At 46.7% G+C, this 26,406-nt stretch overlaps 1 protein-coding gene across 1 annotated transcript in view; it reads right to left on the bottom strand.

Annotated features, from left to right (window-relative positions):
* Positions 1-25,539, bottom strand: part of CCDC6 (coiled-coil domain containing 6) — a 110,745-nt gene extending 85,206 nt beyond the window's left edge. The window contains exon 1 of the mRNA XM_082407481.1: positions 24,575-25,539. Within this exon, the coding sequence (XP_082263607.1) occupies positions 24,575-24,883 (309 nt within the window). The 5' untranslated portion in view covers positions 24,884-25,539. The remainder of the gene's footprint in view (positions 1-24,574) is intronic.
* Positions 25,540-26,406: the final 867 nt, after the last annotated feature.

Genomic DNA, 26,406 nt, shown 5'->3' with positions numbered 1-26,406 from the left:
AATCGAATGATGTTAAAATGGGTGAGTTTAGGTGAGGAGTATAAGGGTCTTTGCTGTACTGATCTGTCTACGTTCTTTTTTTTTTTTTTTTTTCAGCCGCACTGCGCCACACAGCTTGCGTGATCTTAGCTCCCCGACCAGAGACTGAACCTGGGCCCACAGCAGTGAAAGCACCAAGTCTTAACCACTGGACCGCCAGGGAATCAATCCCCTGATCTGTCTACATTTTAAGTGAAAAAAATATTTAACTCAGTAGGAAAAAAAAAAAAGGGATATACTGTTACCCTCAAAGTACAGTGAGTAACAGGGATTCTGAAGGGTCATCTCAAGTTAGTATCAGCTAGGTTCGCTGCCCACGGCGCTCTTTCTCTCTCCATGTCTCTGTACTAGCGATGCCTTCAGGATCCTAGTCTTTGAGTTCAAACACCATGTGTCTCTCCAGTTCTGCAAAGCACATCAGTTCTGCAAAAGACTAAAGTTTAGCGATGAAGGAAACATGACAGTGAAGTTGGAGGACCGGAAACCAGGAAGGGAAATGAACGCGCCCTTTTGTGACCTCCAAGTGAGAGGATGGCATCAACACCCTGCAAAGGATGAAAGGTTCAAAAACTAAGACACACTCAGAGGCAGCCAATGACCCAGCTGTCACAAGTGACACCAGAAGCTGCGCTAGTACCTTCCATGGGATCCACCACCTGGCGCAGCTCTGTATTTAGAAATCCAGGCTGTCCTTTTCCTTCTCTTTGCACTTTCCTATTCTACCAACTGAACCCATGTAAGCACGAGTCAATGACAGGAAAAGTATCATTAACTAATTAGTAAGTTTTATTGCAACGTTGCTCAAATTATATATCCTGTCCAACTGAACCATAGTATTAAAAGCTTGTGTTCCTTTTATCAGTTCAACTTACATAAATTGGAGTGAATTCAATTGATTATGTACTTAATGAGGAAATCCACTTTACTCTAAAACTCCCTAAGATATCTCTGAGAACATGGGGCTAAGATTCCTACCATGTTAGTGAACTGATGGAGATCAGGACAGAACCTGTTTTACGAAACTGAACTTTGTACACAGCGCACACCAGGTAAAGTTTGATGTGTTGTTGTCAGAGTTCAAAACCCTCAACGGAGAGCCCCAAACTCCGAACAAATTTCCTAACACTTCCTAGCATCTTACAAAGACCATCACCTCCTTCTGTCACCTGAGGGAGTGGGCCATGCTAGTGACAGGTCTTAGTGGTACTCCAAAAACAGTTTTGAACTCCCAACATCTACCAATTCATATTCTTAGTAAAAGGAGAGTTTGGTCATAAAAGCCATGTACCTTTGTTCTCTCACTGACTTCTAAGTTATCAATATGCAGACAAAAGGAGTTTTCAAAGCTAAGAAAGTTGACTAAGTTCAGGGGCAGGGAGGAGGGTAAACAACATGGCAGTTATTTCTAAGGAAAACCAATGCCTCCAAAACTCGATAAAGAATAAAAAATATTTCCGCCTAAGGGATAAAGAAAAGGCCGAAACAGACAAGAGAGTAAAAAGAAGAAAGGATTACAAGTGCAGAGAGAGATGACAATAAGCAAAACATGACTCAATACTGCCCACGTGAATATAAACAAGAACATTAAGAACACATATACTTTGAAACCCGTAATTCCACTCTTAGATATTTATCCCATAGATAATACTCACCAACTATCACTAAGTTTTATGCTAAAATTTTTTTTAAAGAATGTTTACTGTAGGGAATTTCCTGGCGGTCCAGTGGTTAAGACTAGGGCTTTCACTGCTGTGGACCCGGGTTTAATCCCTGGTTGGGGAACTAAGATCCCACAAGCTGTGCAGTGCGGCCAAATAAATAAATAAATAGTTGCTGCAGGTGTCAAAAACAAAAAACGAATGTTTACTTTGGCTTTGTCTGTAAAAAGCAAAAGACTGGAAACAATTTATAGAGAAAGAGTTACAAAAATAGAGAGCTCCCATTTCATGGAATCCCATTTCACGAAGTACTTTATAGGGGGCCCTTTACAGAATGAGGCAGCTCTAGGCCCGACAGGAATGAACTCATGACATATACTGCTAAGTGAAAAAAACAAGAGCCAGAACAGCATGTACAAGGAGCTCCCATTTCTGTGTATGTTTTAAGGGGGACAACAGAGGCCCACAAGTGCATCTGCATAAAATATATCCAGAGAAAACCCTTAAGAAACTGCCTAAGAAACTAGTGACAGCAGTTATGGCTATGAGGACAAACCAGGGTCCAGGACAAGAGAGACCTAACTTTCATATTTGTGTGGCTTGAATTCCAAAGGCACCAATTACGTAATTTTTTAAACCTGCCTTTCCTAAAAATATAAAACTATTCGTTTTTTCAGTTTTAACATGGAGCCTATGCATTTTTTATCCGTGAAAGAGGAGTCCCAGATGATCTCTGCAAAGTAAATAGCAGTAGAGGGCTCAGTGCTGGGGGCAAAACAGAAACAGTTAATAATATTTAATGATGGAAGGGCGTTAAGAAAGAACACAGAATACAGAATGGGAAAATGCCAGTAGAACTTTCCTGACTGTCTTCATCTATAGACTGAAACCCACCAGCAAGCAGAGATGTGACAACCTTGGGCAGAAAACACAGAAGAGCAGCTCTCTACCTTACCACCTTGCTGAGCAAGCCCTGTTCAGGTTCCTGGTGCCCTCTGCCGACCAGACCACCCCCTAGATAACCTGATTCTTCTCCAATCACCTCCCCAGGCAGCTGATCCAGGCAGGAGGGAGCCTTCCTACACCTGACCCCTGCCTATCTAAGACCCTAAGATTAACTGTTCCTCCCCACTCACTTTAACCTCCCCTCTGGCCCACCTCATTGGTAATACCACTGAATCCACCTTTTCTTCCAGGTTTCCTTTCCATCGCTCACATAAGCAGCCAAGATCTGAAACGTGTACCTGAGACATTAGAGGGACAACCACAGCACAGAAATGTACAGGCTCCAATAAGGGAAGGTCTCGAGGCTCTGACTCACTCAGATACAGGTTGCAGGACTCCTCAACTCATTTGTAAGATGCCAAGAAATCCCACTGAGGACAGGGAAGAGCCCTCCACCACCTAAGGATCTAAGACTCTAACAGATGTAGAAAGATCATAACCCTCGAACACTTCCCTTTTTTTCTTCCCTTGTACAAAGAAAGCCCAGAGCGGGCTACTCATCTTTCAACTTCAAACAGGCACAGAATAAAGTGTGAACCAAGGGCGAGGAAGGGAGAAACCCATTTTTGGACACATTTACTATATATCAACAGTCCTCCCATCTTTATTCCTTCTTCAATCCTCCAGCCAAGTGGAGGTTTGCTTAACAAGCAGTAAATCTTTTTGCCACATATGGGTTTTGAAACAGGAAGACTATTGGCAAAAACACATCCTAAAGAAAAACTAAAAAGGGATGGATTTAAATGCCACTTTTGCCGGCCAAATTTATTCATCTGATGAATGTTCTAGATTGGCACAGACATTGGAATAAACACCTATTCCTAATTTAAAAGACATACACGCCAGCATTGCTCCTTGAATTAGATGCTCTAGATACTAAAGGGTGTACAGAAGCTGTAGGATTAGAGGCACGGAAGTGGTCTCAGCAGATTCCACCTTCTAGAAGGCATTCTCTTCCCTTTTGTATGGTGTGTGTGTGGGGGGGGGTTGTTTTGTTTTGTTTTTGTTTTTGTTTTTTTTGGCCGTGCCACGCGGCTTGTGGGATCTTATTTCCCCGACCAGGGATCAAACCCAGGCCCTCAGCAGTGAAAGTGCTGCGTCCTAACCATTGGACCACCAGAAAATTCCCTGTGTGGTGTTTTTAATAAATGTTACTCAACAAAATTCTTAAATGATTTAATTTTTAGACCTTCGTAAGAGTTCTCATACAAATCAGGGAAAAACTACACATCAAAAGACACTTCCATTTTTAGAACACATATTCTCTGAGGGAAGAGGAAGTGCAAAGTACAAAGAACACCGTCTACAAACCAGGAGACCAAGGTTCAAGTTCTGACACTGGCTAAAAGCGTGGACTCATACCATTTGATTTCCCTAGTCTGTGTTCTGTAAAAGTGAACATCAGACTAGCAATAAGCAACACTTAAGGTATTCTCAGCTCAGAAATTCGAAGACAGCCAGAGACAAAGCTAACGAGTAGATCTCTTCCCTTCAAATGGACATCTTACAGATTTCACTAAGGGTTCAAGGTTTACGCAAAGGAACACTCGGTAGCGTCAGAAGATAGACTACCACCCCTGTCAAAACTGGCCCCACCTACTTCCAGATCCTTCCTCAGGCCACATCCAGATCGTACTCTGACCACATCTTTCAGTTCCTCAAACTCGCCATGCTTCTGTTGCTTTCAGGATTTTTGCATGGCCTGTTATCTTGGCCCAGAACGTGTTTTACCAGTCCTCTGCGTGGCTAACTTTTACTCATCTTTCAGATGATGGCAGCCTACATGGCGTCTCTGGGGAGCTCTCCCGGGCTGCCCCAGACTAGTTCAGTTCCCCCATCATATCCTCTGAGAACCACATGCATATCTTTCAAAGCACCTATCACAATTTTAAATCTGTAACTTGAAATCAGTTGTCTGATGTCTATTCCCTCCTACCCACCCCGTCCCCCCATTAGAATATAAGCTCCGAGATGCAGGGACTGTCCCCTAAACCCTAGCACAGCAGCTGGCACACACAATATCCTCAGAAATATTTGAAAGATGAACAAAGATGACTGGCTAATTGGTCAATATGGAAGATAATTAAATTTAACGTCCAGAGCTTCAAACCTTTCTTTAAGCAGGGGAAATGGAAAACACTGCAGAGTAAAATAAAACCACCAGATAAACAGTCTGAAACTGACCAGGAGAGAGAAATAATGCCAATTAAATGGAAGGTCATTTAAGAAGGTTCTGGAGAGCGGAAAAGGCTACAGTAATAATATCCAAAATGCACATATAATTCAGGAATTGATCAGTTCCTCACAGGGGGGGATTTATCCTAATTCAAGATCTTATATGAAATATAAAGTGATACTGCAGAGAAAGATGAGGGGGAAAGACACCAGGAGACGTGCCTCTATTATTCAGCTATGAATTCAAGAAGTTTAATGCAACTTAAAAGAGCATCTAGCATCTTTACTTCTATGATTTCTTCTGAATCTCTCTTAAATGCATTGTTTACCACTGAAACAAAATTGCAACAGAAGTCTGTCCTACATTTTTTTTTCAAAAGCGTAAATACCCAGTTTTATCATAACAGTAATTCCTGTAGATTATAAATGGCATTAAGAAAGCATAAAGAAATTTCACTGTGGCTTTAAAAACAAAAAAACACTAAAGCCAAGTCAAAAGATAAATGACAAGTGGGAAATGTTTTTGCAACTCAAAATTAGAAAAAAGGGCAATTCTCTGTAATATGGAGAGTACTGAGAAAAATGGGTAAGAGAAAGACCAACGTCCCAAAAGACAAATGAGAAAACTATGAACTAGGCATTGACAGAAAAGGAAATCCAAATGCTCTTACACACATATGAAGAGATGCTTACCCATCCCCTTGAGAGAAATGCAGAGAGACTACATCAACTTGACATTTTTGATCTTACCAGATTGGCAAAATCCAAGTTTGATAAAAACGTGGTAGGAGGTCACACATACTCTCTCTCACATCCTGCACATGGAAGCATAAATAAATCAGTACAAGCCCGGTGGAGGGCAATTTGGTAACATCTATTCAGATTACCCGTGCATAGGGCATCTGACCCCACAATGACATGTCTGGGAATTTACCCAGAAAGGCAGTATATCTCAGAGTGCAGGGACTCCTCTGGCATCAGCCTGACTAGGTGTGAATTCCGGCTCTGCCACTCTCTGGGGTGTTAACTTTGGGCAAATCACCCAAGTCTCTCTAAGCCTCAGTTTCTTCATCTGTAAAACAGAGGTAATAATACTGGCTACCTCACAGACTAATGTGAGGATTGAGCCAATAGAAGGAAATGGTTTAAAAGAATAGCCAGTACGTAATATGTGCTAGGTAAGCATTAACAAATGCAATGTATCCCCTTCGATATACTCACCCACATACAAAATTATCCATGTTCAAGGTTACAGTAACATTGTGAGACCAAAGACTGAAAACAAATGAGATGCCCAATGGTAACACCCAGCCATACAATGGATCACTATGCAACTGTAAAAAAGAATGAGGAAGCAATCAGTGGACCGTTACCAAAAAATCTCCAAAATATAATTAAGTGGGAGAGGCACAGAACAAAGAATCATTTACACCACCTTTTGTGCAAAAGGGAAGGAGAAAGCATATCATGAGCTGCCTCTGCTATTCAGAAAATGCAATTAAAAAATAAAAGAACATTTTAGGTAATTACATGACTGACGCAATGCAGGTGGTTAGCTGATGCTATAGTAGTTAATCATTTTGCAATATAAGAGTCTATCAAATCAACACCTCCAACCTACACAATGTTTTATGTCACCTATATCTCAATAAAGCTGGGGAAAAATAACTAATGGGAAAAAAACCACAGAAGAACAGTTTAAAGGGGCAGTAGTTTTTCTCTAGCCTCAGGTGAGATTAATATGTACTCAAAAATGTATTACCTAGGAACCTTTAAAAAAAAAAACAAAAAACTAATGCCTGGCTCCTGTCCCCAGAATTTGAAGGACGTGACACCAGGTATCATGACTTCTGAAGTTCTCCAGGGGATTCATATGGAGAGCGAAGTCTGGGAACCACACAGTGAAAGGTGAAAGGCTATTGCCTACAGAGGTCAAATTATTCCCACAAAGAGCAACGGCTCCAGAAGTAACCAAAGGCCCAAGCCCCCAAGCCGGCGGCCCACTTTAAACACTAGCTGACACAGGCAAACGAGAGCAAAGTCAAATAATCCGGACCGTCCCATGGAGGTCATTTCAACAGCTGGACCGCACACCGTTTCTTTTCCTAGACTCACAGAAGTCAAAGGCCTGGCCGTCCTGCCCCAACCCCCGTGAGACTCGGACCGCTGTGTGCCATGGGGGCTGGGAAGCCAGTCCGCATATTTTCCTGAGGACAGACAGATCTAGCATGACTGGGAAACAGGGCAGCAGGTAAGAGGTCCCAGAGCCTTGGGTCAGCACACTGGCGAGGAAGAGATTTCCATCTGTGCCTCAGGGCACAGGGGGTAAAGCGTTAAAGCAGAGGGGAAGCAAGGATCACACATTTAATTCCAGAAAAGCCTCTGCTGTTTACCTTTCAAACACAAATTTATTACAGTAAATACCACTATTTTTTCTAAACGTGATAATGGTATGGTGGTTATAAAATCCTTATCAGAGATGCAAACTGAACCATTTCTGGGTGAAACCGCTTCAAGACTGACCATCTGTTGATCACTGGTGAAGCTAAGCGGGTTCGTACATTCACTCTACTTTTGTGCACGCTTGAAAATTTCCATCATAAAAAAAGTTTAAACAAAATCCTCCATCGTCACAAACACAGATTTCACAGCAGGCGAAAGTGAGAAATGGATTCTAACAGCGCGATCGAGTGCCAGACGTTGGGGGCTAGGGGACAAGCCGCTAAAAGTCACTCATGTGGAGCAGCTCTGTCTCGTCCCAAGGCATCAGCACCCTCATCAGAGCCCTGGGGCGGGAAGGGTCCCAGGCACCATATTTAACCGGCATTGGCCATAAACTGCCTTCTGGGCTGGGAGGCACCCCAGCTGTTGAGCACCGTGAGAGGACACGTGCTCTGTGAAGGAGGGAGCAAGGTGCAGAGCTCCCCACTCGGCCTTCCCCGTGGGAAAACTCACTTCAGCCATACATGAGAACACGGACACGAGAAAGCACTCTGGGAAAGGGGCTTCTGAGGCAGAAGAAAGGGGGACAGAACAAGACCGCAGGTACCAATTCAGCCATCTGGAGGCACCTGCGATGCGGCAAGGGGAGCCCGCTGTTTCCGGCTGCTGTGCCTTGGTCCCTGCAGGTCCTCCTCCCGGAATGCCCTTCGCCATGAAAACCTACAAGTCCTCCAACATTCTGTCATCTGTGAAGCGTTCAGCGACCACCCAGGCCGACGCCGCTCACTCCATTTTCGTTTCTGCCCAAGCCAGTCCTGGGTGTGTCTGGCGCAAGAGCCCTGCCCTGCCTGCCCTTCTCCTGCTCAGCGGGGGAGGGGGAACCTCTGCAGGCTGCATCTCCCTGTTCCCTGAAATCGGAGACCTTCAAGCCGATTCAGCCAATGAGAAGCACAGGCCAGAGGCTGGAAGGGTGCAAGGAGGGAGGGTGGGGGTGTTTCTCCCCTCTCCTCTCCACCTTGGGCAGCATTCCTGTCTCAAGGCCCCCACGGCTCCAGCCCTCTCCCTGAGTGACCCCTGCCCTGGGCTCTGATAACACCACCTCTACCCTTTGCCCTCTGGAGGAGGAGGTATGGGAGGGCTGTCCTGCTACTCCAAACCCCTGGGCTGTCTCACTGCACCTCCCGGTGAGTTGTATTCTCGGCGACTCTATCATTGCGATAACCAACTCCCGGGATTAAATTCTCTCCCTCCTGTTTTGCAGGGTCTGTTTTCCTGTGTGAACCCTAAATGGGTTCCATCTCCCTTCAACCATGCTGTGGTCACTGCTTTCTCACCTGTCTCCTAGCAGCCTCCGAGCTCCTGCACAAAGTCTTCTTGAGCTCTTGATGCCCTGCCTTGCTCCTAAAAGGACATCTCAAGCATACAGCCGGCACTTAGTAGGTGTCCAAATACTAAACTGAGTTAAACGAACAACAAGGATACCTGATCATCTATAAAAGCTAGAGGCAGGCCGCAGGAAGAGAAAACTTTTGGAAACATCTTTACGGTGGAAGCAGATAGGGGAGGGGGTCCCTGGAGAAAGAGAACCAGGCGTGGCTTTCTTGACATAAGGGAAGCCATTTTGGGCCTAAGCCATCCTGTGATCAAAGCCTAGCCACAGTGCTTGCCCTTGAACAGGTCTCAGTAATTAACGATCTTAAGGGAAGTGAGGGAATGCAGAAACAAAGGAAAAGCAGCCCGGAAACAACAGCTGAGCAATAAAACAGAGTCCTACTTCCTCCTCAAGGGATATATAATCTGATACTTATCTTTGAGTCCCGCAGGGACAAAGGTCCCCACCCAGGTGGGGGATGGAATGATACTGACCTTTTCTGACCCTCGTGACTTCAATAAACTAAAGCTTGGACTCTGTCACAGTTTGCCCCAATTCTATGCTGAAGTCTCTGCTCAAGCCACTTCACGAATATGCATGTACCCTCAGCTAACCCTAACCCTAACCCCAATTTTGCAGTTGGGGAGACACTGCTTTGGGGAAAGATCCCCGGTGTCCTCCTTACTTGCCGCAAGTAATAAATCCTTCCTTCTCCCGCTCTTTGGCTTGGTTGTGTCTTTTGGCCTGAAACCCACCAAGAGGCAAACCCAGTTTTCAGGTAACAAAGGGAAAGAAGAAGGAGCCTTGAGAGGAAACTGAGTCTAAGGATTCACTACCCAAGAATATAGAGCAACTGCCCAGACGACAGGACAAGGACTTAAGATTATGAATGTAAAAGACAAACTTTGCTCTACTCTGAACTCCTACAAGGAATTTCACGGAACCTCACAGCTGCAAGTGGTCACAGAAATACAACACGGTGGTTAAGAATGGGGGCTGCAGAGCCAGGCTGCCAATCCAATGACTCTGGCAAGGTAACCTCTCTGTACGTCGGCTCTCTCGATCTGTAAATCTGCACCAACTGTGCCCTGTGGTTTTGTTTCAAGAGCTCAAAGAAACAGTGCATGCTGGCTTCATCAGCCATTACCTGAAACATAGCTCCGGGGTTTCAAACCCGACTGCCAGCAGGATGCAAAATGAACCAGCCTGTGAAGCTGAGAGATGATGCCCAAGGCAAATGAGAGCATCAGTGCCTTTCCTGTCCTAAGACCTCTCTTTCCAAGGGCTTTCCAAACTCTGAAGCCAAACCACTCACCTGTGGGCCAAAAGCAGCCTGCCCGTTTGCAATCCCTGAATTCTCAAGAAGCCTTCTCAGTGAACCGAGGAGAAAACAGAGGCCCCAAAAGTATTTGTGATCTGTGCCTGGCCCTACAGCGAGAGGCCGAAAGGCCCTGTTCTCCCTGTGCCACTGCAGGCTCAGAAGGAAAGGAGAAATGAAACAAGAGGGCTGGTAACATGTGGCCAAATAAAGGGAGACATACAGTCAAAGACAGCTTGCAGGGAGGAAGAAATAAGGAAGCTGGTGGAGGAAGGACAGAAAAAGTGAAAGCAAACTGAGAGCAGCTTGAGGAAGAAGAGGAGGTGATGCCCTGAGAAGACCCCGAAGAGCCACACTAGGGACTTCCCTGGTGGTCCAGTGGTTAAGACTCCGCGCTTCCACTGCAGGGGGCGCGGGTTCCATCCCTGGTCGGGGAGCTAAGATCCTGCAAGCCACTCCGTGTAGCCAAAAAAAAAAAAAAAAAGGAGCCGCACTAAAGGAGATGACAGTGTGGGCTGGCTTCACAGAGGAGGAGAGGAGGAAAAGGAAGCAAGAAGCAAATCCACCATCACCACATAAAGACAGAAAAGGAAGATACTGAATGCGTCCTGAGGGCTTCTGTGAGTCTCATCAGTTATCCCCCAAACCTGAGAGCTAAGACAGCATGAGCCCTTTTTAGAGAAGGCACAGTGGCTTAGGGGTCAGGTAAGAGGCCATATGATCACAGAGGGAGGCAGGAGCAGAACTGAGTTGTTTGTTTGTTTATTTTTTAAGTCCTATGGGTTTTAGGATTGCCAGATAAAATAGAGGATGCCCAGTTAAATCCGCATTTCAAATAAACAACGAATAATTTTTTAGCACACGTATGTTCCATGCCACAGTGGGGACGTACAGACACTAAAAAACTATTCATTGTTTCCCTGGAATTTAAGTGCACCTCCTCATGCTGGGTTTGTTTTTGCCGAATCTGGCACCCCTACCTGGTTTCCGCGTCTCTCTCCATTACACCAAGTTCTCTCCAAGAACCCAGGGGTGGAAAAACAGAAAGGAGTTAATGAATAAAAGGAAAGAAGGGATGATTCACACAGACGGCCTCACGGAGAATGCTCATCTACAACACGTCAAAGCCTAAGAACAAAAAATGTAAGCGGTGGAACCCACGGGAATTGGAGAACAAGAGAAAGAATGTACTCATGAAAATCAGCACAGCCTACTGGCTTCCGCGTGTGGGCTGACAGGTGGATTCCAGGTGCCTTTTCACGTCACCCATCAGGTACCAAGGACCCAGAGCTGCAAGGCACGGGGTCAAGGAAGAACCAAACAAATCAGGCGTTCAAGTGATCAGTGCTGCTCTCTCCCTCACCTCAAAGGGTTCGATGGGCAGGCGCTCCAAGTAGCCCGGGAGCGAGGCAGGGAGAAACCAGAAGACCCTAACGGCCTTGGCTAGAGCAGACAGATGACAGCGAAGGCGGGACGGGCATTCCTGGGTCCCAGACGGCTTACTGCAACTCGTTTACTGACAATGCCAGCTGAGTCCCTGAATTACACCGACTGCCTGTCTGTCTGTCTGTCCTCCTTGCCCCCTCTCATCACACCAAAAGCCTTCATAGCAGGACAGTAAAACCCCAACGGTGCCCTGGTGAAAAGCACGCTCCTTCAACCTTCACGAAGTCCCCAGGCTACCATTTCTACTGCTAGAGAGAGAGCCAGAGGCAACAGAAAGAAAACCAGTCCCTTGAGGAGTCCCCAGCGAACAAACTGCTGGCCTCCACAGACCCACTCAGGGCTCACAGGCCGGGCGATCCCTCCAGCACGTGGGCACTGCAAGCCTGCAAAGTTGGGCAGTTTCAAAGAGTCCTGTTTTGCTTTCTGTTCTTCAGACCAGCCGCTAAGCAGGAGTGGCATTCGTGTCTCAGCCATCAAAGTGCACCCTCTAGAACCCACACCCCCATGAAACAGGGTCAAAAGTCACGCGACAGAGAAGCAGGACGACTGCCTGCTGCCCACAGCGCTAAAGGCAGAAAACCGGGCAAAGGCACGCGCTGGGTCTTTTTTCATGAAATAATGGAAGGAGCCCGACAACTGGCCCGTAAGAAAAAATGGATCTTTTAGGAAACGCGTTTGCCTCCTGCTGTCCTGTTACTTTTACACGGCTACGCAGGCTGCCTTCATCCTGACTCACCAAACCCTAGGAAATCGGCCGAGTTCCCAGGCAGCCCCAAGTGCCAGAAAAACACAGGCCCTGAGAAGCCAGGCTGCAGAGCTCGCCAGCCTGAGGTCTCCGCAGAGCTCGCCAGCCTGAGGTCTCCGCAGAGCTCGCCAGCCTGAGGTCTCCGCAGAGCTCACCAGCCTGAGGTCTCCGCAGAGCTCGGTTCTTGCTGCCTCAAACCGTCGCCTCTCAGCCTGCCGGACGCTGCTTTGCACCGTCATGTTAGATATAGGATTAACAAGAACAGTTTTCATCTTGAAACACATTTTGGAGAACAAGAGAAAGTGTGTATGGGCGGGGGGGGGGGTGTTACTAATCATCTTTAATATCATTTTCTACAAGAAGAATAATTCACAAATGACCAAAACACTTTGATGTGCACCGTTTCATGTGATCCTCATGACGACAGTGGGTGGAAGCAAGACAGGTACTAACCCTAAAGACTCTGGTTTAACCAAATAAGCCCACCAAGGCTCAAAGGCTCTGAGGGCAGCATAACATAACTAGCAAGGTAGCTAGAACCTCAACTAACTGGGAGACACGTTCTGCAGGGCCTGTGTCCCCTCCCAGTGCCCAGTGATCAACACTAGGGAAGTGGGTGGGGCTACCCAGGGGGCAGAGCTAAATGGAAAACAATTCCACAGATGCTCACACAGTGGAATACTGCATAGCAGTGGCAAAGAACCACCGCTACAGGTAACACAGATGCTGACTAATTAGTCAGTGTAGGAACTAGGATAAGCAATCAAAGAATTTACGCACATACAAAATACATTCTGTATAAAGTCACTTATCATATGAAGTTCAGAAAGAAGCAAAATTAATCTATAGTGATAGAAGTCAGAACAAGGTTACTTCTGGAGGGGTGATGAGTGGAACAGAGCACAAGGGAACTTCGGGGGGTGCTGATACCAGCATGCATTTTGATTGGGGTAATGATTTTACCACTGGTGAATTCATTTGTAAATTCATTGAGCACTTTTCCATAAATTGGTACATTCAAAGCTTGGGTACTTTACTGTATGTTTAACTCCATTAGAGTTTATAAGAAGCAAACCTGGGGGACTTCCCTGGTGGTGCAGTGGTTGGGAGTCCGCCTGCCAATGCAGGGGACACGAGTTCGAGCCCTGGTCCGGGAAGATCCCACATGCCGCGGAGCAACTAAGCCCGTGCGCCACAACTACTGAGCCTGGGCTCTAGAGCCCACGAGCCACAACTACTGAAGCCCACGAGCCACAATTACTGAAGCCCGTGAGCCACAACTACTGAGCCCGCGAGCCACAACTACTGAAGCCTGCACTCCTAGAGCCTGTGCTCCGCAACAAGAGAAGCCACCGCAATGAGAAGCCCGCACACCACAATGAAGAGTAGCACCCGCTCGCCTCAACTAGAGAAAGCCCGTGTGCAGCAACAAAGACCCAACGCAGCCATAAATGAATGAATGAATGAATGAATGAAATAAACCTGGGCACCCCCCAAAATAAATTCCACAAACTTTACTGAGCAGCTGCTGTGCTAAGGCTGTGGAGAAATGCAAATGATGCTTCAAATGGCAGGGTTTAATGCGCCGACCAAGGTACCATCAGACTGCCCAGTTCAAATCCTGGGACACAGAGACAGCAAAACGTTGCTATGAGAATGAAGTGAGTCCCTGAAAGTAAGGTGTTCAGATATGCACCGGGCACAGAGTGAGACCATAATACGGAGCTATTATTATCATGGAATAAGACAGATCATCTTATAGAGGACAAATGACAAAGTACCTGTCTCCCAGTAGTTTAGAAGGAAAACACCAATGTCTGCACGAAGCAGCCAGAGCAGATTATGAAAATGCAGAAACGCTCCTACTGTTGCCCCCTCCCTGCCCGCTTCTGTCATTAGCCCCTGCATGGGACCCAGGAAAAGAGCCCACGCCGGCCCTGCTCTGCTCCCCAGTTTCCTTTCTTTCCCCACGTTCATGGAATGCCTCCTCCGGCCACCACCCCTGCCCACACCTAGACGAACTTCAATTTATCCTTCAGCTTTTAGCTTCAGCATCACCTCCTGAGAGAGGGAAAGCCCCCCTTGCCTGTGGTTCCCACTCCCGGCCTAAGTCAGGGCCCTCCACCAGCTCCGAGTGCAGTCTCCTCCCAGCCGCTATCCGTGGCACACTGGCTGGCATACAGCAGGGGATCAATACAGTGCTTGAAAAACAATCCACTCTTACTGTGCTACTCAGACTATTTTTAAGTAGAGGTTATAACAGAAGTACAAAGAGACTTGTTCCAACCTGGGATGGGGTGGGGGGAGAGGAGGGGAGAGAGGTACCCAGATGGCTGAGCTATCAGCAGAGGTGGCACCTACTGGGGTACATTAGACAGGGTCAGGGATGGAACAGACCAAGGCCCAATACTGGAGGGCGAGACAGCCAGAAAGGTGCTCGCAAACCGCCCCCCTACCCACTGAAGGCACCCTCTTTATCATTGTTTCTTTTCCAAAGCAGGGAGTTTGCTACCCTGGATACACTCCCTGAGGCCTGGGTTGGCATCCTGGGAATTTGCTGTGCTAATGCGGCAGCCCTCACTACTCTAAATGAAGGAATACAACAGTGTGGGAACAACCAAGAGGAAAACGCCCCCAACAGGATGAAAATAAAACTGTTCATAAATTAACTTATGGGTAGCCTTGTGCTTAAACTCTGAGGCCAGACTGGGAGTTCAAATTCCAGCCCCCCCCCCCCCCCCCGATAGCCTTGGGTCTTCAGGCAAGTTACATAACCTCTCTGGGCCTAAATTTGCAAATCTGCAGGCTACCCATCAGTGGTGCAGATTAAATGAGAGGATATATGCAAGCCCTCCCGACAGCACCTTTGCCATAGTAAAAGCACTGGGTAAACATTAGCTGTCGTCACAGCAGCACAAAACGACTTGCAAGTAGAGCAATGCTGGTAAGGAAGAATCTCAAGCTTTTTTTTCTTTTTCAGACTTCCTTAAATTATGGTTTATTCGAAATGCCATTAAGGAAATTAAACATGAGACATTTCATTAAAAAAAAAAAAAGGGCAACCATCATCTAGAAGGTTTCTTTCCTTTCCCAGTCCTTTCTCGTTCCCAGAGGACAAGCTTTCACTGTGGGTTAGTCCCTCCCCAGGTTCTCCACATCTGGGTGCTCACTCTAAAGGCAAATTCAGAGCAATGGTGCGGAGCCCAGAGCTGGGGTGCCATGTGTTTGCTGAATGACAGAAAAGAACCAGATGTGGGATAGCCAACAGGCAATAAAAATTGAAGTCGGAGCAAGATATCAACAGCACTTTAATTAAAATGCTTTGGGTCCTAATTCACAACTTCAACACCAAGACAAGAAAAGGCAGCTAGCTGCTTTTGTAGATCAGACTAAATTTTTCCTACAAAAAATACACAAATTTTAAAGTCACTAGAAATAGAGGTTACCAGGAGCTGGAGGTATAGGAGAAATGGAGAGCTACTGTTTGTTGGAAACAGAGTTTCTGCTTGGGATGATGAAAAAGTCCTGGAGAGAGATAGTAGTGATGGTTGCACAACACTGTGAATATAACTAACGCCACTGAATTGTACGCTTAAAAATGGTTAAAAGGGTAACTTTTATGTCGTGTATATATTACCAGCAAAAAAAAGAAAAATTACCAAAAAAAAAAAAAAAAAAGTCACTGGCCCTCTTCTCTGGGTACTTAGGGCATTTCTCAATAATAAGCTACACGCACTCCAGGTTTAAAATGATGTGAAATACTTAATATATTTTTCAAAGGACATGGCACCTTACCAGGTAGTGATTTGGACCTAAAGAAGTCCAAACCTCTGCTTTATGGCACATATACTCAAAATTGTATTCTTTGATTAACAAAGACGTTAAAATCATCTAGCCGATTTTTTTCTCAAATTTTTGTGTTTCTATAATCAGGAGCTACTAAACGAAGCAGAGACACAATGTTTTGACTCTTAGCAAATGTCTTTGTTTAGATAAATTAAGGCCTGCCTAGTGAAGAACCAAAAAAAAAAAAAAAAAAAAAAAAAAACCCCAGACAAAACCAAAAATCTCAATAGAATAAAAGTTATTATTTTAGTTGGTATATTGGGATAATTGAAAAAAAAATACCCACTGCTTACATGCAAATAATTTCATGAGTTGAGAAGCTCTTCCTATAATTAAACACCAAATAATTTTTCTCTCAAGACTATTTTAGCCCTTCTAATTCAGTCTCAAAAACCTTGACTGCACAAGACTGTTCACTAAAGAAAGAAACACATGAAGGATTTAATGCAGGTACTAGATTTCTAAGAACTTTCCTTAGCTCACCCATACTCCATGCTGTTTTCATTCTTTTACTTTCCTCTTTCCTTCTATGGAAAACTTTTTTGAATTATGACCTACGTCTGTCTGGCTGAATATCCCAACTCTGCTCCTCAGTACCGAATGGCCTCATTTGATCCCAAGTGCGCTGAGACGCCCTGGAGGGTATTAACCAGCTCACTGGTGACACAAACCTGGCACCCACAGAGGCTGGTTTGATTTGGAACAGATGCATGGAAGATTATACCGTCAATCAACACCGCTTTTCTAAAAAACTGGAGTTTGAAATTGTCCATAAACTAGTATCTCTAATTAACTTTAATGTAAACACAGTTTCCCATTAAAGACTTAAGAAATTTGGTCCATCCAACAATTTCCATGTAAGGAAAGTGGGTGGGCCCCAGAGTGTAACAGGAATAGATGAAAACACCACCTACATAATTTCCATCTACAGGCAGATGTAAATTACGAAATTAAAAACATCAGTGACATTTCTTTTCAATCATCACCACATACAAAGAAAATTAAAAACAAACAAAAAGCCTTTCGGTGCCACCTGGACAGACAAATTGAGCAACAGTTCTCCCCATCTCTGCCTTACAAAATAAAAATAAACTCCAAGCTAATTAAACTGTGAGTGAATATGACACATTGTTTCCCTTAGATGTATTCACCACATTAGACGAACTTCATTTTGGAAGGTGGAAGGTAAGCCAGCCCTCCCTGGAACCCTGGCACCAGTCTGCCTGAACCACCTTTCTTGTTTCCACTTGTATGTTGGTTATTTCTGCACTTCACAACTCTCTGGGCTGCAAAGTGCTGGAGAGAGAAGGACCGTTGCCTCCGCTCTGAATTCCCTACAGCACCCAGCTGGGGCCAAGCCGAACGCAAGTCAAGTGCAATCCTGCTGGAGAAGCCCTTACATTCCTTCTGGGTATTTCAGAGTATTTGGCACACAGTAGGCAGTTCCCAAGTACTTGTAGGTTGAATCCTATTTCAGGCTGTATTTATCACACGCCATTCTGTGCCTTACTGAAGAGGTGAAAATTTCCCAGCATTAAACGAGTACTAAAATGAATTTTAATCACCAAACTGCACCCCATGCATCGGATCTAGGGACTAATAATAAGTAAGGAGGTGAGTTCATTCTAAATAACCATCAAACTATTAACCCTTTGTTTAATACTCTCCCTAAAAGAGAAGGCCTACACAGTGTGACATTTGCAATTTACTGGTAGGAGCACTGGGATAAAATCCACAGCTGTGGGCTTGAGAAGCATCAAAGATAAGAAAATCTGACAGCCTTGGGGAAGGAAAATAGGAAGAGTCTGCAAGTTAACCCCACTCCAAGATCCTGACGATTAGAAATATTTTCCAGAACATTCGTTCCCCTGTCAAGAAAATTTCAACCCCCACCAAGAAAGAACACCCTGAACCTGTGAACATTTACTCCGCCAGCTTTGATGATCAATCCATCTAAAAGCAACTGCACGGTGATTGAAAACAAAATGCAACGCCTACCCAGTGAGGGAACAAGGAAGATGACTGTTACTCCTTGCTCAGCCTGGCTGTATGAGTCTAAAAGCTCAGATTAGCATTTCTAGGTGTCAACACTGCAAGGCATAATTTGAGGAAAAAGAAGAGAAAAAAAAAAAAAAGAATGCAAGTACACACTGGGTGTGACACTCTATCGACCCCCCAAACTCCACTCTGCAAGCCACATGTGGAAATCCACAAGAATTCAGCAAGTCTCCCCATCCTGTCTGCAGCAACTTCTCCGGTGTGGAGATTCAGGTGCCTGGTACCTGCCCTGATTCCTCCCCGCCCTTGATGGCCATGCTTGTTTCCCAGAAGCCGCTGTGGGGCATTTCAACATTAAATAAGGTTATAAGAAACGCCTGGTGTGACCTGCCACCATCACCAAAACTGAGGTGGCAAATCTGAACGCTTCCAACAAAGCCCTTGGAAAGGTGAACCCAAAGACACTTTGTCCCCCTTTTAGAGGTGAAATGTATCATGAACGCCTAGGTATATGCTACAAGGTAGCCTACAACATCATCCATAGTTAGAAGGCAAAGGCTTGGGACACTCACTGATTGTAGTGTTCCGCCAAAGTATACAATGTATCCATTCATCCATCCAACGATGGTGAAGATGCCGTTTGCTGTTGTTCCGGATGCAGGTAGGAGAGTGGCTCTATGAGCACAAGGTCAGGAGACAGCCTTGGTGCCCTTGCCCAGTAAAAAACAAAACAAAACAAAATACCTCATGACCCGATGCCTCTGCGGTCAACCCAACATCCCCTTGAGTGTCTACTGCATGCCAAGCACTAAGGAACGGAAGTGAACAAGGCAAAGTCTGCCCCTGAAGGAATGAACACATCTCCCATCTCCCAAAGGGGAGACCTATGTGATGGGGGCCTGGAGAGGGGGGCAGTCTCATGAATGGGCACCTAACCCAGCGTGTGGCCAGTAAACAGGCAGCGCTAGCACACGCTGGGGTCGGGGAGAAAGTATAGTCTACTTGCATTTACTAGGTGAAGGAGTAGGAAAGGACATTTAAGGGCAGGAGGTACATCTTAGAGAAGCCAGAGAAAGCTACTGAAATTCCAGGAACCAGCAGTTCAGCAGAGAGAGAGCTTTGAGAATGTGAAGGGTGTGTCTGTGAAGCAAGCAGGGGCCAGAGCACACAACCACAGAAAGTTTACCTGGATCCAGAGGGCAATGGAAGCCACTGAAAATCTGTGAGCAAGCAACAGCCAACTTGGATTTCTGCTTCAGACCAGTGTCTCTGGTCTTGAACAAGAGTCGCCACAAACTAGATACTGGTGATTCTCTGAACTATTCCCCATCCTCGGCAAAATAAATAAAAGCACTAGAAAAGACTGTCACAACTGTCCTCTACGGTTTTGTGGGGATTTTTTCTTTAATCAAATACAAAGAGATTATATGAAACATACAGAAGAAATCTAAGAATAGCCTCTTTAAGAAAACTGGATTTGTGTATAATTAGACCTGTGATGTCATGCTTTTCTCAGAGTTGTGTCTAAAGTTGGGTGTTACCATAAGAATCTAAGAAAAAAAGTTTTAAAGCAGGAAAAAAAAAAAATGACACACACTACACCTTTTTATAAGGGCAATGTTGATCTGATAGCTTCATAGAGTCTGCCAAACCAAAGTCTTAAAAAATGGAAAATAATGTATTAGGCTTCCAGAACAAATAATCCAAAATCCACAATATTAACTTATACGGTGGCTTTTACTGGTTAATGAAATCATTACACTGTTGATATTTAAAATAGCCAGGTTTTCTAATCATGCCGTACCAACATGTTTTTCTACTATAACTTCAAAATGCCTTTGTATTCCTCTACTTCCCTAAACTTCTGTAATGAAAGACTAATTTTATAGATAGAAAAAGACAACTGAATTCTAGTGATTTATCATAGGTCTTTATTTTCTAACCAAACACATGGCGAAGGCCTGAAGTGGTATAGAAAACACACCTTAGAGAACTAGAGAACTAGCCACGCCAAGTATGAGACCCTGCTTATACCCTGAGAAACTAGTCCAGAACTTAGAAGCCATTCAATTACTGCCCACAATTGCATTTCCTCATCTTCTCAGAGACCACGACCCCTGGACACATCTCACTACACTGAGTCAGATAGTCTCCGATTACACTTTAACCCACAGGACAAGCCAGACAGACTTAGCCTAACATCTAAAAGCTACTCAACAGTGTGACTGAGCATTTGTTGTTTATTTTCTCCACTCCAAAGAAGAAATTATGATCGATAATAAGCAGTCTGGTTCCACTGCTGATTTACTGGGAGAAATCAGATAATCACTCAAAACGTTCCATTCCACCTCTAACCCAAAGAAAACACACCGGGGGCAAGTGGTAACACCAGACACTTGCAGACATGGATGAAGGGCCTCGTACAGTTGGTTCTTCCCCACAGATGATGTTTACCTCTATCATACAGATGCGGAGAACATAGACCCATGAAACGAGTCCTTTAATAAATGGGTAGCTTGACTAGAATAAACGCCTACATACCAAAAGAGACAGAAAAGACCACTGGTTAAGAACTTCTATTGGCCTTTGGACTTGGCTTAAAAAAAGCGGGCACGATAATGAGCTTTACTACACACCTATTAGAATGGACAAAATCCAAAACAGACAACACCGAATGCTAGCAAGGATGTGGAGCAACAGGAACTCTCATTCATTGCTGGTGGGAATGCAAAATGCTACAGCCACTTCAAAAAGACTGTCTGGCCGTTTCTTTCTTTTTTTTTTTTAACGTAATCTGAGACCGAGAGAAACTGCAACCTATCTTATTTATTTATTTATTTTTGGCTGTGTTGGGTCTTCGTTTCTGTGCAAGGGCTTTCTCTAGTTGCGGCGAGCGGGGGCCACTCTTCATCGCGGTGCGCGGGCCTCTCACTGTCGCGGCCTCTCTTGTTGCGGAGCACAGGCTCCAGACGCGCAGGCTCAGTAACTGTGGCTCACGGGCCTAGTTGCTCCGCGGCATGTGGGATCTTCCCAGACCAGGGCTCGACCCCGTGTCTCCTGCATTGGCAGGCAGATTCTCAACCACTGCGCCACCAGGGAAGCCCTGTCTGGCGGTTTCTTAACAAAATAAAAACACTCTCACCATACCATCCAGTAATTGTGCTCCTTAGTATTTACCCAAATGAGCTGAAACCTTCTGTCCACCCAAAAACTTGCACACAGATGTTTACTGCAGCTTTATTAATAATCGCCAAAACTTGGAAGCAACCAAGTCCTTCAGTAGGTAAATGGATAAGTAAGCTGTGGTACAGCCAAACAATGGAATGTTATTCAACACCAAAAAGAAATGAGCTATCAAGCCATGAAAAAACATGGAGGAAACTTAAATGCATATTACTAAGTGAAAGAAGTCAATGTGAAAAGGCTACAGACTGTATGATTCCAACTATATGACTTTCTGGAAAAGACAAAACTATGGAGACAGTAAAAAGATCAGTGGTGGCCAGGGGTTAGGGACGGATGAAAAAGCAGAGCACAGGGGATTTTTAGGGCACTGGATCTGCTCTATATACTATTACGGTGCTACATGTCATTTTACACTTGCCCAGACCCATGGAATGTACAACACCAAGACTGAACCCTAATGTAAACTATAGACTTCGGGTGATTAAGATGTTTCAATGTTGGGTCATTGATTGTAACAAATGTACCACTCACATGGGGGATGCTGATAATGGACGATGGGAGGAAGGGGAGGGAATATTGGGGGAATCTCTGCACCCCCTGCTTCAGTTTTCTGCAAACCTAAAACTACTCTAAAAAACAGTTTTAAAAAAAGCACGCTGCTCTCTTCCCAGGGTGTGGCTGATTAGCAAGGTACCTTCCTGAATACGTTCAAGGAAATCAAAAGACATCCATAATCGCCTTTTGTGCTCAAAACATGAAAGTTAATATCACAATTAGAGGAACTAGTAAGAGCCATGAAGGCAAGTAGTAATAGTAATAGGCTTCTGGTACCATCTTCCCTTCAAATAAACTACATAGTGAAAAATCTAGCAAAGCCTTCACTTAATTGAATATCTAGACCTTGTCAAAAAACTTCCTGGGCAGCTACCAGCAAGGGCTATATTTCAGTTAGCGTTGTTGGGGGCTGTGCAGCTTAACCTTGACATAGACTATGACAGCGTTTTTCAATGGAATCCTTACATCCACAGACCCACTTCACGTGGTCGCACACATTTCTCCTCGCAAATTACACACCCTAGAGGTCAAACCCACCAAACACAATCTGTGTCCTAGGTCAGCTAACAAAATTCTCAGAAGCTTGAAGGAATCTCTCCCCTGCATTTGCCTTAGTAACACCTGCCAAGTACTAGGGAACTCAGGAAACCACAAGCACTTTGTTTCCCTGAATATATTAATCAGAGATTAAAGAAGCATGGAGAGACTTCTGGTACGTATAGGCTGTCATCTAAAACAATTTTAAAATTTGACTCAGTGAGGCCACAGAACATTTCACAAGGCGTATTTGGTGAAATGTCAGTTTTAGTTGAGGGAAGTGCCAAGGAAGCCACCACGCTCTTCACGCCAAGTATTCAGAGGCCTCTGATCTTACACACCAGGAATGAACGTGTTTGTCCATGCAAAGCCAACGTGTGGTGTACAATTTACAGACCTACTTTTTAATATGGCCAGGTGTCAAACAGATAACCCTTTCCTAGTCTCTCCACCCCCCTTATCCTCCCTCCCAAACAAAAACAGCCTGAACTGCTCACAGTACGAAAGAAGCCAGAGATTCTGTTTCGTGTAAGTGTTACTGCTTTTGGTGGTTCACATTCTCCAAGAGACCAACGAACCCTCTCATTTACTCACTCCAACCTTAACTAAATTGCTTCCACCAGCTTCCCCCTCTTCTCAAACCCCCACTCACCATAGACATCTCTCTCAGCCAAGAAAGCTACTCAAGAGGCTTGGAAGTGGCTGCCTCTGCAAATTCCTCCCCCTTCCTACCGACAGAGCACTTCAAGAACTTCACAGTCTGCAGACACATGAACATGGCTCCAATGCCATTCACCAGGGCTGGATTTGAGCATGCGGGGTGTCTTTCAACAACCAATTTCTATTTAGGCTGCCCATCACACTGAAACTGGGGTGAAAACCTGCTTTCTAAGCAAATTCAGAATGCCATCCAGTTCCCAAGTGTGAGGTAGCACTGGGGGCGGGGGGGGGGGGGCATACACACACTCCCTCCTCCACTGAAGACTTTTTCCTGGCACAGGGGCATCCTAAACTTGCCCCATTTCCTTTCCAGGGTTGTGATCTTTGATCTGTCCCCAAGTCCATGCCTTTTTCTCCATCTGAAGGTTCAGCCTAATCAGCTATTGTGCAGCAGCAATGGCAATTTATCCCCTTGGTTTCTTGACACTTTCCTCTCTCCTCCTGGCTGGGAATCTGTTTTGATCTCAACAGGGTTGTCTGTATGGGGATCCTGCAAGTTAATGATGCAGCTAGCTGGCAGGGATGGTAGGTGAGAGCACACAGTGTACTTTTCCAGTTATGTTTCGCTTCATCATAGCTAATAGTGGCCTTTCTAAAGGCCTGCTACACTAAAAGGGAGACCTACACCCCTAATCTTCCCCTCTTCGGGGGCGCCTCTGGAGGCCAGGTGGAAACAGAACAGACAGCCCGTTCTCCCGTCAAGTATCTGGACTCCGAAGCAAAATATCCCTAGACACTCCACCACCAATGAAGCAAACACACGTACATCTTGCTCAGCGAGGGAGTCAGTCGATCCCCTTCACCCAGGTTTCGGCCGGTTCAGGCTTCGTAGCCTTCACTCTGTCCAGGCCGGTATAAGATGCTGCATTCTCCCGGCTGTACACCGCCGCCGCCACCCCCCACCCAAGGAAAGGGCTTCCGACGGAGGTGGGAGCATCAGCTCCGGTACCCGCCCTTCCCTCTCGATCCTGGCCAGAAAAACTCCACTTCCCGGATTCCCGGCCACTCTCTCCCGCCCCCTCCCCGGGCGATCCAACTATAGCGCCGTCCTGATGCCAGCGAAGTGCCCAGCCCAGCTGCGCACCCCCCGAACCCCAACGCAGGCCCCCGGAACAGGCCCCGGCTTCCTCACTCTCTCTCTGCCTAGGGCTCCCGGGTTCTGCACGCACCCCTCAAGCAAACTAGGACTGAAAAAAGTCCCACCCCGCCTCCCCAGCCACGCCGCCAGCCTCCAGCTCCGCCCGGGAGGGGCCTCCTCCCCAGAGGCGACAAGGAAACGCGGGTGGTGGTTCCAGCAGCCTCCTCCCGCACCCCGCGAGGGCCCTGGACCCCGGGGAGGGCAGACCCGCGCGGCCCCGAAGGGACACCTCCCTCTCCCCCACCCTCCGGGGCCGGCGGGGCTTGGCAGGGAGCGTGCTCTCTGCGGGTCCTCGGGAGCCTCGGGGAGCCCGGGGGCCGCCCGGGTCTGGGTGCAGCGTCTCCCGGGGGCGGGCGGAGGTCGGCGCTGCGGCGCGCCCCTGGGGGACACTCACGATGGTCACGCTGGCTTTGCGCAGGTCGCGGTTCTCCTCCTGCAGCGCCTTGCACTTGAGTTTGTAGGTCTCCAGCTCGATCTTGAGCACCTTGTTCTCCTGCTGCAGCGAGGCCAGGCGGTTGGTGAGCTCCTCCAGGCGGAACGGCGAGATGACAATGCCCCCCGACTTCCCACCGCCGCCGCCTCCCCCGCCGCCACCGCCGCTGCCGGCGCCCGAGGTCGACGAGCAAGACGACTGCATGGCGGCCGAGCTGCCGCTGTTGCCCCCCGCCCCGTCCGTGTCGCTCTCGCTGGCGCTGTCCGCCATGGCCGCGGCGGGCTGGGGAGACGACGAGGAGGAGGAGCAGGGAGGCGGCGGCGGCGAAGGCTGGGCTGCGAATGAGTGGGCGCCGGGCGAGCACAGGGGAGCGCCGAGCTGGGAGCCTGGCAGCAGGGCGCAGACTCGGAGCGGCTGCGAGAGAAAGAGAGGGAGCTTCCCGCTGCCAAGGGACCTCCTCTGCCAGAGAACAGAGACCCCGCCCGGGCTCGGGCAGTATTGCACTGGGGCTCGCTCCAGCCGGGCCTGGCGCGCTCGCTAGGCCGCCCTGCAAAGCCGGCCGAAAGCTCCGAGACCCGCCCGCAGCCGCCGCCGCCGCCCTCCTCCTGGCGCGCGCCGGCCGGCTGGGGAAGCGCGGGCCCGGCCGGGGCGGGAAGGCCAGGCCAGCCTACGCACCAGCCGCTCGCCGGCTACGAGTGTTCCGAGGGTGGGCCTCCCAGCCTCCTGACCTAAGCCCGAGGCCGCCCAGCCTCTTCCGGGCTCGGGCCCGCTCCTGGGAGAAGGAAACCTACCGCCCCACTAGCCTCGCAGGTGCTGGGGACACGTGGAAAGGTCAGCCCGGCGCCGGCATCCAGCCCCGGCCGAGCCCGTGGCCCCATCTTCCACCGACAGTGTGTGCTCCTGTCTCCCTCTGTCTGTTTCAGACATACACGCAGCCCTTTTAGTTTGATCTCCGTGAGCTTGCCTGGGAAGCTTCGGATTGCGCTCACAGAACAACAGAAAGTTACCCTGCAAGGAGCCGAGGAGGGCGAGGCGACAGCAGCCACAGGTTAACCTCGTTAAGAAAAAATTTGCAGAAGAGACACACCACCCTCATTACTCCTCTTCATAATCTCGTAAACCACACTGCGCTCAATTGTTTAAACAAGGTGCAACTTTTTTTTTTTCTCTGTATCTTGCAGACAACGCCAGGACCTGTCGCGCAATAGGATTAAGACAGTAACATTAATCTAATCCCAAAAGAAAAAAAGAGAAACACTTTCTGTGGATTAAAACATCTCTTTTAAATGCCAGTTTTCCAAAGTAACTGCAGACAGAGCATTCGGCTATACTAAAAGTGGTGATTAAGTGGGAATACAACATAACCATCATTCTTCTTTACGATCATTTTGCCCACTTCTAGGAAAGTTTAGTAGGTCAAAAATAAAACAGTAATTATGCTACTGTGGTCTAATTCAGGGTTCTAGTTTTGAAAAGCATAAGAAATTCAAAATCAAAAGTTGTATTTCCCCTCTCCCCTCCCAAACAAAGGCTTACAGGAAATTGGCCCAGCAGGTGAGATGATTCTAAACACTTTACACGGTTGACACAAAACAGCTTTCACTTATGTATAAAAATCAGAAAATGAAACTGACCAGACTAGTTTTATTATCCAAGCTTAGCCAACGGAAGAACAAACACATGGAAACAAAAAATAGGAAAAAAAAAAAGTGTAAAATTTTTTCTATTGCTTTGAACTCTGGGGGAAGTTTATAAAGTGTTAGGAAGGATAAAGAAGTGGCTTTAATGATTTT

Source organism: Balaenoptera borealis, assembly GCF_965194805.1.
Source record: "Balaenoptera borealis genome assembly, chromosome: 10".
Lineage (NCBI taxonomy): Eukaryota > Metazoa > Chordata > Mammalia > Artiodactyla > Balaenopteridae > Balaenoptera > Balaenoptera borealis.
The sequence above is the reverse complement of the archived record's forward strand: the minus strand, read 5'-3'. Positions and strand labels throughout refer to the sequence as shown.